The sequence below is a fragment of the Xyrauchen texanus genome, chromosome 3 (genome assembly GCF_025860055.1).
Source record: "Xyrauchen texanus isolate HMW12.3.18 chromosome 3, RBS_HiC_50CHRs, whole genome shotgun sequence".
NCBI classification, from domain to species: Eukaryota; Metazoa; Chordata; class Actinopteri; order Cypriniformes; family Catostomidae; genus Xyrauchen; species Xyrauchen texanus.
This window is the reverse complement of record NC_068278.1, coordinates 20862289-20874498: the sequence shown is the minus strand read 5'-3', so window position 1 is coordinate 20874498 and position 12210 is coordinate 20862289. Positions and strand designations below refer to the sequence as shown.

The 12210-nt window shown below is 41.5% G+C and overlaps 1 protein-coding gene across 5 annotated transcripts in view; it reads right to left on the bottom strand.

The window, feature by feature from the left end:
* Positions 1-1501: 1501 nt before the first annotated feature.
* mctp1a (multiple C2 domains, transmembrane 1a) overlaps positions 1502-12210 on the bottom strand; it is a 229609-nt gene continuing 218900 nt past the window's right edge. For all 5 annotated transcript variants that reach the window (XM_052106496.1, XM_052106499.1, XM_052106498.1 and 2 more), the window contains one exon: positions 1502-4229. In XM_052106496.1, the coding sequence (XP_051962456.1) occupies positions 4158-4229 (72 nt within the window). In that variant the 3' untranslated portion in view covers positions 1502-4157. The remainder of the gene's footprint in view (positions 4230-12210) is intronic.

The following is a 12210-nucleotide window of genomic DNA, read 5'->3' as shown; positions in this document are numbered from 1 at the left end:
CTGACAGTACCGGCATATTCCAGGACAACAATGCCAAGATTCATCGGCTCAAATTGTGAATAATTGTTTCATCCATTGATGGGATAACCTGGTCATTCAATACATTGCCGCATAACATTGCTGAGCCTAGACCTGACCAAGTGAAGCAACCCCAGACCATAAACATTATTTAAATTTTTAGTGTGTGTGTGTGTGTGTGTATATATATATATATATATATATATATATATATATATATATATATATATATATACACACTCTGGCGGTTAAATGTTTGGAATAATGTACAGATTTTGCTGTTTCGGAAGGAAATTGGTACTTTAATTCACCAAAGTGACATTCAACTGATCATAAGGTTAAGTCAGGACATTACTGATGTCAAAAAAAGTACTTTCAGTATTTGAAAAAAAGTAATTTTTGATCAAATCTAGACAGGCCCATTCCAGCAGCCATCACTCCAACACCTTTTCCTTTAGAGTAATCATGCTAAATTGCTAATCTGGTACTAGAATATCACTTGCCATTATATCAAACACAGCTGAAAGCCATTTGGTTTGTTAAATGAAGCTTAACATTGTCTTTGTGTTTGTTATTGAGTTGCCACTGTATGCAATAGACTGGCATGTCTTAAGGTCAATATTAGGTCAAAAATGGCACAAAAAAAGAAAACACTTTCTCTAGAAACTCGTCAGTCAATCATTGTTTTGAAGAATGAAGGCTATATTTCAAGCAAAGATGTACACTAGAGTCTTCAAAGACAACTGACTCTAAAAGGACTAAAAGAGATGTGGAAGGTCAGATGTACAACTAAACAAGAGGATAAGTGCATCAGAGTCTCTAGTTTCAGAAATAGACACCTCACATGTCCTCAGCTGACAGCTTCATTGAAGTGTACCTGCTCAACACCAGTTTCATGTACAACAGTAAACAGAAGACTCGGGTGCAGGCATTATGGGAAGAACTGCAAAGAAAAAGCCACTTTTGAAACAGAAAAAGAAAAATAAAAGGTTAGAGTGGGCAAAGAATCAGACATTGAACAACAGATAATTGGAAAAGAGTGTTATGGATCTTAACCCCATTGAGCTTTGGTGGGATTAGCTCGACTGTAAGGTGCGTGAGAAGTGCCCGACAAGACTATGGCAAGTGCTACAGGAATCATCGGGTGAAATGTCACCTGAGTATCTGAACAAACTGACAGCTAGAATGTCAAGGATCTGCAAAGCTGTCATTGCTGCACTTGGAGGATTTTTGGATGAGAACTGTTTGAAGTAGTTTAAGAAGTTCTGAATTATTATTATGTTATTAATGTCCTGACTATACATTGTGATCAGTTGTATGCTACTTTGGTGAATAAAAGTACCAATTTCTTTCCATAAGAGAGAAATCTGTACAATATTCAAAACTTTTGGCCACCAGTGTGTGTGTATATATATATATATATATATATATATATATATATATATATATATATATATATATATATATATTAATAATTAAAAAACATCCACTTTGGTTCACTTGCAAACATAGGATATGCACTTTTACAAAACAAATAGATTTCTGGATGCAAAAAACAATCGCAATAAACCCACTGAACAACTAAAATCAACATGTACAGGACATACGAACATATTCAGGCTTGTAAAACTATCCATTCTGCTATTCAAATCGTCTCTGTTTTTTTTTTTTGTTTGTTTGTTTTTATAGTGAGAATCATAGGAGTACCATCCATGTCCTGCTCAGTGGGAATTGTGTTGTCTTTGTAATGGAATTCCCTCAAACAAATCAATGGTCTTTCCATATGATAGATGTGCTATGGCAAATGAAAAGTCAGGAGGGAGGATATTTTTTTCTTCATGGTAGAGGGACAGGGTCAGAGTCCTCTCTGATGTAGCCTTTGCTGTGATCTTTCTGCATTCACTGTGTTGCGGTCCCTCAAGAGCCACCGCAGACCGATCCATGACCTCCTTCTCAAGTAGATGCATGAAGGAGAGGAAATGACAGGGAGAGAGAGTGGAATGACGGGAAGAGTTCCAAAAAAGAAGCCCACGTCCTCCTTCTTTGTGTCAGTAAACCTCTGCCCTCCAGTACCCCCTAAGGCCCTAAAGCAGCCTGTCACACGCTATCGACTTTTTGTCAAGCAGCCAATCCACAGCAATGAAAACACACACTGACATTTGCCCTTCAAGTTTGGGATTTTGAGATGGATGTGGTAAACACTATAGCCAGAATGTGAGTGTTATTCCTCTGTAAAACAAGCACACACACACACACACACATACTCAGTAGTGCAGTCTTGAGAAAGAGAGATCAAAGTTTGAAAGGCGGGTGGGTATAGGAGGTGGGTCAGACAGGGTGGCTGATGCCCGCAGGCACAGTGGCAGAGTTGCCAATCCCAATGGAGCGGTGCGTGCCGAGATGACACGGGAACTAGCTTTCAAATTAGAACGTGCCTCTCTCGCCTCTCAATCGCCATTCTGCTACCCTGGACTGATGTCTTTATTAGTGGAGTGGCACCACGTGGAAAAATGGGTGCACTACAGCATGGCCATTCAAATGGAGTCATGCATTCTGATGAAATACATTTTTGGCAAGCAACATTGCAAACATTTCCATTATATTATACTGCCGTGCAAAGGGTAACCACAGTAACTACACATTTTGCCAAGTTGTGATCAAAATCGGGTCTCTTGACCAATGATCTGTCCTGTGGCAGATAGGCTTGGGTCAATATGCTCAGATTCTGAGAATGTGAGAGAGTATGAAAATTGCAGTAACTACAAAGGCAACACAAAAAACCCATGGAACTTTGACGCCATTTTTCTAAGTTTCAGTGTTGCAGCAGATATAGTATTTTGTCCAGAGCAGAATGTTTTCAGACTACATGGGAAGCTTCCCCTAAAATGTCAAAAGAAATGTGCTAAAGCCAAGATTATTAAGATTATTGGGCGGGACTTGTCAACAAATGGCCAATAACTGAAATGGTTATGTACACGATTGACAGCATATGAAATGTAAAAGCTCCGCTGTTCAATGCAGTGTTTGGCGGCTCGCAGAAACACAAGCACTTATTTGCAATCTGACTTAACACATTTATTTTCCTGTTTCCTGCCTTTGATTGTAAAATAGTCATTAGTGAAGGCCTTGGACTGTGTGTGTTCTTGTGGTGCCATCAGCTATTAAGCATTGCCATGACATTAGTGACATGGCATTTACAGTTCAGGTGATTGCTCCAAAAAATTTGCCTTACTTTTTTTTACTTTCGGGGCTCCATTATCTATTCGAGCAACTGCAATGGATATAAATTTGGAATGTTAACATATAGCTTTCTTCAGGTATTAAGTATAGTCCTCCATATGTTGGAGCAAAGGATGAAGTAGTGAGAAGATGTAAATGACATGTAAACTGTCTCAGATGTACTCCAATCCCCACTACGACAACAGCACTGACATGGCTACTATTGGTCAAAGAAAGTTTACAATTGACAATCTCAGCATGCATCATTCATACCATTAAAATTATATCAAAACAACGTAAAGATAGCCAAAAGCCTTGTGCACATGGCTATTGAGTTGTTTTCACAAGCACTTTAGTTACAGCCATAAATCAGACTGTAACAGGCTTAGCTATCAACTCCAATTACTGCTACTCGACAGCTTTGGATAGCTTTAGATATGGCAGTTACTGTGCAGCGCAAATTATAGGGTGCAAACTGCGACTTAACAACCATCGTTTTCCTCTCTGTAGAGACGCAGGTGGTGTATTATCAGCTGATCCTGCTATTTGTGGCTAAAGCAGCTCCCTTTGCTGCCGTAGAAGGACACCTTGGCTTTTCCGAGCTGTCTTGTGGCAAAAGCTGACAAATAAGCCAGACTGTTTGACTCTAAAAGGGGTCAAGAGCTTTCTACGCTCTAGCCACCGCAAAAATAAACCCCACAAAAAAGGACAGATAAACACGATGGTTATTAATAATGGTCCCCCTTTTCTCTCTGGCCACACTCTTTAACTCACAATGTTGTGGAGAGGCTGCGGCTAAAACAGAGAGGAAAAATATTGAGGGAGAAATACAGAAAGAGAGACTGTTAGACTGGTCCACATCAGTCCTCTTCTTCTCCATGGCATTGGAAGAGGGAAGGCATTCCATGGGAGGAGAGGAGCTATTCTGGGTTATTTTTCTTCCTTTTATTTGGGCTGTGACTGGGATCCATTTTCAGTTCTCGGTACTGCACCTGTTAAAACACACAAGCGCACACATGGTCAGGTGGGCAGTGTTTAAAAAATGGAATAATATCTGGGAAGGGTTGTGAGGATGAGAATCTTCTAAGGGGGCTTAGTCAAGCACACAGAGTAGAGGTTTTGCCATGATTTGGGCAATGGGGAAAGAGTTATGAGCTAAACCCACATGATATTCTTTCTTTCAAGAAACACAAAAAGAGGATGTTGGCAGAATGACAGCATAAGTCACAATTCACATTCATTGAATATTTTTTTTTCAATACAATGAAATTAAATGGTAACTGAGACTAACATTCTGCCAAACATGTTCTTTTGTGTTCCACAGAAGAAAGAGTCATACAGGTTTGGATCTAGGGGTGGGCGATATGAGCAAAATCTATATAGTGATATTGTTGAAATTTCTGATTGATAAGTGATACAGGAAATTGGAGAGTATATACACAACTGTTCAAAAGTCTTTATTATTATTTTTTTTTTCACACATTTTAGAATAATTGTAAATTCATCAAAACTATGGAATAACACAAAAGGAACTATGGGAAATATGTTGTAACTAAACAAAATCTAAAATAAAACAAAACCGTGTTATATTTTTTGCATCTTCAAAGTAGTCACCCTTTGCCTAGAATTTGCAGAAATGTAGTCTTGACATTTTCTCAACCAACTTCTTGAGGTATCACCCTGAGATGCTTTAAACAGTATTGAAGGAGTTCCCATCTATGTTGGACACTTATTGGCTGCTTTTCTTTATTATTTGGTCCAAGTCATCAATTTCAAAAACTTTTTAAATTATATTTTTGTTTTATAATTATATAAATTAATATGGTGGCACAATTATATTTTTGTCTACAAAATTAATTTCAAACATTTAAACATACGCCTTCAGATCAAAAGATTTTTAAGATAATGAGAAACATTTCAGTTAAGTAGTGACTGGTAGTGTGTGTGTGTGTGTGTATATATATATATATATATATATATATATATATATATATATATATATATATATATATATATATATATACACACACACATACATATTTATGGAAAGTGATTCAACCTGTCATGTCCATTGCAATGAAACAACTTTATCAATAAATAATTATCAATATATATATTTAAAAAAATGGGCCATGCCCAAAATGGCAAAACATAAAGCTTTGAATGGTCTCCACAACAAATCATTGATCAGAAAATTAGCAAGAATTAAGCAAGTACACTCCTGGTGCACTTTTGTGCCACCATTTTCTCATTAACATTTGCTGCAGCGATGAGTTAATGGGGAAAAGCTGGAAAGAGGGAAATTCACTTATATACTCTTTTTGTATGCAAAGGTAAAATCACGATAATGTTTAAAATGTTTGATATAAAATTCAAACAAACACATGTCTGGGTGTACAACATTTTCCAAAAATATCTTTTGGGATGTTTTAGTCTTCTTTTTTTTTTTCTTTTTCTGTTGGCGATCTGCCATTCATGATGCAGCCCATCACAGGCCAGATAACAAGCTCATAAATGGAACCAGGAGTGATAGAGCAGGGAAAGATCTTCAATATGCCATGTTGTGAGTCCCAAGGTAGAGTGAGAAAATCTGCTCCAAAAAAGGCAATATATCATGCAGGGTTTGCTGTCAGAAACCACATTGCTGGTCAGCATCAGGCCAACTGTAGCTATTCTGAAGTTTACAAGACCCTAAAGGAAGAGAAGATCCCTATTTCTCTATCAGTTAATAAGAGAATAGGTCAACACTTTGAAACAACATGTGATGTTGCCAGAACGAAAGGATCTGGAATGCCCAAAGCCTCTTCATGCAGGGATGACCACCTGCTAAAATTTATACAGTTCTCAAAGACAGGAAAAAAGCCTACAAAAACTTTCATTAGAATTCAAAATCTCAGAAAAAAAGACTAATTTAAGAAGAACAATTTCAGAATATTTTTTTGGAAGAATATGGAAAGTTTGATTCAGAGTGGTTCAGGAGAATAGTGTGGAGTGATGAATCATGATTTTAGTTGTGTGTCTTTGAAGATCTGATGAGAAATACAAGTGTGGTAGAGTTGCATAGTGAATGCATCTCTACCACAGCGAAGCATGGAGGAAGTGGTGTCATGGTGTGGGGAGCCTTTTTAGCTGCTGGTACTGGTAAGCTGCATGCTTCACTGTGAAAAGGTTGTTCAATGCTTTGGAGTACAGGAGAATATGGCAGAAAGGCTTGCTTCACACAACTGAAAAGTTGTTTTCAAAAGAGGTATGATCAGATGTTATTGTAAAAGGATTCATGGAAAAGAGGAGGCATGAACCGGCTAAACAATATAAATGATATATTAATGAGAACTTAAACCAAAAGACACAAACACACACATATGTCAGACAGCTGCCCATAAACGCTCTCCCGCACCACCGTCCACAGTCGGCCTTTATCCCTCTCGGAGGCTTGATTAGCCTGATAAGGGACCGGGGTGTAAAATCACGACACGGCCCTGCCCTCCGCCCTGTCACATTACTCCCTCATTCTCTCAGGCCAGGGAGCCCCTGGCATGACATACACATCCCTTCCCCCCTTTCCCTGGGGGAGGGCGTGCCCTACACCCTGTCTGCCAGCAAGTTATCCCCACCTTCCTGAATCTGGGAGGGTACAGGGGGAGGGAAACAATAATAAATAAAATAGGGGGAATTCTTGTAAATGTGTAGTACCCCCAACAAAAATAAACACAGTAAAATTTAAAAGAGAGGGGAAAGGCAAAGGCAAAGGCAGTGGGAGAGAGAGACAAAAAAAAACCCAAAAAACACTTACTCACTGGTTCTCCGATACGCCATACTTGGCCACTACTCCACCATCTAGTGGACGATAGCCGCACCTCCCCAGGTGGATCGGAGGCAGTCCTCCGGCGCCTGGTGGACGGAACGCCCCGCCGCATTTTTGGTGGATGGTAGGGGTCTCCCCCGCCCCTGGCAGTGGTAACTGCTCCAAGCGGTTGGTTGGGAGCTCCTCCTACCCTCGCGGTAGGGGGCCGTTCCTCTGCTTCCAGGCAGCCGGGCTCCTCTGTCTTCCGGCAGAAGGCCGCGGCTGCTCCTTTGGGGTGATGGATGGTAGCGGCAAGAATCCCTCCTCCTTCCTGGGTATCGGCACCAGTGTAAAGGGATTAATGGAAAGGAGGAGGTGAGAACTGGCTTGACAATATAAATTATATTTTAATGAGAACTGAAACCAACACACAACTTAAGCCAACAAACACACACATATGTCGGACAGCAGCCTGTAAACGCACCACCGTACGCAGTTGGCCTTTATCCTACTTGGAGGTTTGATTAGCCTGATAAGGGGCTATGTGTGAAATCACGACCTGGCCCAGCCCTCCACCCTGTAACAGTTATTTTTCAACAAGACAATGCTCCTGTCCACACTGCAAAGACCACCAAAAAGTGGCTTGAGAACAAGTCCATAGGGCAGATTTAAATGGGAAACGTTTCTCAGTTACCCATCAACAGTTTGAAGCCATTAAAATGTACTCTTCTTTCCAGGATTGGGGAGTAACAGAATACATGTAACAGGAAAACATACTGTATTTAAAATACAAAATATAAGTAACTGCATTCCACTACAGTTTCAATTTAAATCATTAGTAATTAGAATACAGTTACATTCAAAAAGTATTTTGATTACTGAAGAGATTACTTTGCATTTTATTGTCTTTTTGTTTCATTTAATATTTAGTCCTTTCAGATGGAAAACATTGACATATATAAATTATGTGAACCAAAGTGTATTTGAACAGCGGTGAAACACTTTCTTATGATGTGTTACTACATTCATACGAGCAGACAAATAAGTTTGATGTAAGTTTGAGCAGAAGAAATAGAAATAAACCTTGTGTAAATTGTCAGCTTTATGCTAAGCTAAAATGCTATTTCTAGCCATTTTACATGCAAAGTTTACCAGGTATGATCCTATTTTTTTATCAAGAAAATTCACGATTTGGATCATAATTTTTTTTTTCCAGTAAGACCTTTGATTTCAGGGCAAAAATCATATTCTTGATCATATTTTTTGTATTGTTTTCCTGTAAAAATATCAAAAAATCCAAAAAATTATATTTGATTTATCATGTTTAAAAACAACATTGCATAAGATATTTAGGTTTTTCAGCAAAAGAGCAAAATACACAGCGGTGTTGTACGTCCTTTTCAGGACGCATCTTTATAAAGATCCTTTTCCGCCCCTGTGTAGTTCATGGATGTGGTAGAGTGCTCTCCGCTCCTGACGTCCACAGGCACTGCCTCGTGTGTCTGGGCAGCGATCACACCGAGGCAGCGTTTGTGGATGGCTCATGTTCTCACTGCAAGAATATGACCATGGCAACGTTGCGGTCGTGGCTTTCCTTCCTCAAAAGGAAGGCCACTCCAGCCACCCCCGCGTCGCTCCTTCTTCCCACGGGATTGAGGATGACTCGGCTGGCAATGGAGGCGATTTGGGGATGGTAACAGACTCTGTTTCACCAGGTACGTCCCCGCAAACCACCCGCCCCCCAGCACGCTTGTTGACTTCCGTCCGGTCTCGAGGCAAAAGTGGTCTGACGCAGATAACTCGACTGGGCTGCCCCTTCGGGCCAGCACGCCCAGTTTGAGGCTGACGCCCAGATGTCTGACAAGATGTCAGTGTGGGGCTGGACTGGAACCCTCCGTCCTCCCCACAGCCTTCGCGGCTGGATGATCAGGTCTGTGCGCCGCTCACAGCCGCCCCCCCATTTCCTTTCTTCCCGGAAGTGCATAATGAGCTGACGAGATTGTGGAGGACACCCTTCTCCACCCATCACCATGTCTCTCGCTCATCCGCTCTCACTACCCTCAACGGTGGAGTGGCCCACGGGTACACGGTGGTCCCCCATGTGGACAGAGCGGTTGCGAACCACCTGAGCCTTGTCGCACTGTGCTCCCCTCCAAGGCCTGTAGGACTACATTTTCACTGACCTCCAAAGCCTAAAGCACCACCAGACAGGCCGCTTCCGCCCTGCATGCCATGGCCCTCATTCAAGTCCACCAGGCCAAGGCACTTAAAGATCTGCACTTGGGTAGTCCTGATCCAGACATGCTGCAGGAATTGCTCTCAGCGGCCGACCTCGCCCTCAGGGCCACGAAGGTCACAGCGCGGTCACTCGGGCAAGCGATGGCCACTCTTGTGGTTCAGGAACGTCATTTGTGGCTGAACATGGTTGAGATGCGCAAAGTGGACACAACACGCTTCCGCGACGCACCTGTCTCCCAGTTCGGCCTTTTCGGTGACACCGTTGAGGACTTCGCCCAGCAGTTCTCGGTGGTGAAAAAGCAGACGGAGGCCATATCTCACATCATGCCCGTCGCACCTCCAGTGCGTGCCATGCCCCATCTACCTGCCGAGAACGTCCTCCTGCGGCGCCCAAGAAATGTGCAACTCTGCCTCAACCCGGGCACAGCTCTCAGCCGCCACACCTCAACAGTCCCGGCACATTGGACGCAGACCTCTCGCCTCCAGCCCCATGACTGCTGTCCCCCGGCCGGCCGGTTCTGACGAGTCTACAGGACACCTCCGTGGGACCTCCTCCTCAGTCACTAACCCGCCCCTCACCGGGTGTGCGGAGCAAGGTAAGTGCTTCGAGTCTTCTCTCAGAAACAGAGCCTCGAGACGTGTTTTTGCCTCCCAACACCGCATTACCTACTCCTAGGGCATATGGCTCCTGGGGCATATGGCGTCCTCCGCGGCGGTCGCGCCGCTGGGGTTGATGCATGTGAGTTTTGTCCACTCCCTACAAACACACTAGCATTCCTGTGCAGACTTTTGCATGAACAATCACACTAAAAATCAAGTTAGACATGTGATGCGATACCCAAGCTTTTTAGGGAGACTGAGAAATAAGAACTTGTGAAACAGGTTCATTCCAACAGCTTGACCCTTTATAAATGTCAGTAAAAGGTCAGAAATAGTCACTCTTTAGCTTACTTCCAGCATGGTTGATATTGTGCTTTATACAGCAATTTACCTTCAAAGTTGGCTGCAGTGCTACAAGACACTCATCCATCCATTGTATAACATTTACATTCCGATCCACCATAATTAATGGACACCAGAAAGGTTGCTTAATTAGGCACAGATCCTCAATGTGCAAAGGAGGATAATAAAACTCTAACATATAGAGAGTTGCAGGATCAAACCGGTTTAGCCATCCCGAGGGCTACGGCATGAATGACATCACCTGGCAGTAGCATGTACGAGCGGGAGGCTGGGGATGACTGATATAATGTGGGTGACACACACAAGCACATCCTGTCCAGCAGAGATTTCACAGTGGTCCTCATCACCACAGGAAAGAGATGGAGAGAAGGAAAAAGACTGAGTGAAAGAGAGGAAAGTATGAAGGAGAATGAGAGTGTGGTCCATTTGCTGGATGAAAAAACTTTTTGAATCGGAGCGATGTGCTAATGAATCATTTAAATTTATATGTGAAATCATTTGCCCAATTCATTGAAAAGAACCGACTCAAGAAGAACAATTTGTTCATAAATCGGACATCATGGCTTCCAAGTAAGATTTCCTCTAAACAAGATAAATGTCTAACCAATATAATATTTTTTTTTTAAAAAAACAAGACTAGAAAAATGCATATTCATTATAGGTATTTCCATGACTTTAAAGATTGTATTAATTTCCATGACTTTTCCAGGCTTAAAAAACACCCTTTTAAAATTCCAGGTTTTTAATGACCATGGGAACCCTGTACACAACAGTCAAGCTGCTAAAATAATCCTCAAAGAAACAGACAGATGTTGATTGGTTTCCTTTTAGATCTGGCTCACAAAGTGACTGACGTCATTTGGAGTATCACAAAGAAATGTGGCCCATGTACTGTCGAAACAACAGAAACATCTATCAACACCTACACTAAGTCTCTGTTTGACAGGGAAAATGTATCCATCTCACAGCCATCCATCTTGTAAGTAGTAGCAGTATCTGAGCTCACATCAAATGTCCCTTTTAAAAAGACTCCAGCATTTGTTACATTTAGGAGTTTAGTGTGCTGGTGTTTGTACCAGGCTTCATTACTGTCTTACCGGCATACTTCCCTTGGTCAACCAGCTTCATCAGAAAGACCATGCTGGTTGAGTAGCATTTTAGATTTTTTTTGCTGGAAAACTACATGACTATTCTGTCTTACCATCTAATCTAGCACCAAACCAGCACTAATCAGTATAAACCAGCTTGGACCAGGATGTGATTTCATGCTGTACTAAGCTGGCCTCATCAGGGGTGATCCAAATAACATCTCTCTGGTTTATCTCTGGTGTTTTACAATGATACTAATAAATAATACTAATTATAATAATTAAAATTACTTCAGCTATTGTCATGGTTTTATGTGTTTTTGTTCATGTCTTTAATTTTGTTCAGTCTTGTTATCTTGTTTAGAGTTCTGTGTGTTCATTGGTTATCATTGTAAAGTGTTCTCCCAAGTCCAAGTATTTAGCCCTCATGTTTGTCATTGTCCATTGTGGAGTATTGTGTGTTGTAACATTGTTTGGAAGTCAAGTCAAGTTGAGTCAAGTCAAGTCAAGTCATGTCAATGTTTACTGTTCACGGTTTCTGGATTTCACTGTTATGTAAATAAACTGCACTTGGGATCATTGCACTTCATCATCTTCTCTTCACTTACCTTGTTGCCAGCCATATTATAGCTATGAAGGTTTAAGCTGTTTTCCAATCCTAGCTGTTTTGCACAGTAGTTAAATGTTTTTCACCAAGGCACAAAGCCAAAATGTAAATATGGACAATTGATAGAAGCATCACAATGCTTGCTAAATGGCCACAGATATGTCCATCCATCCATCCATCCATCGTCAACCGCTTATCCTGTGTACAGGGTCGCGGGGGGCTGGAGCCTATCCCAGCTAACATTGGGCGAAAGGCGGGGGACACCCTGGACAGGTCGCCAGTCCATCGCAGAC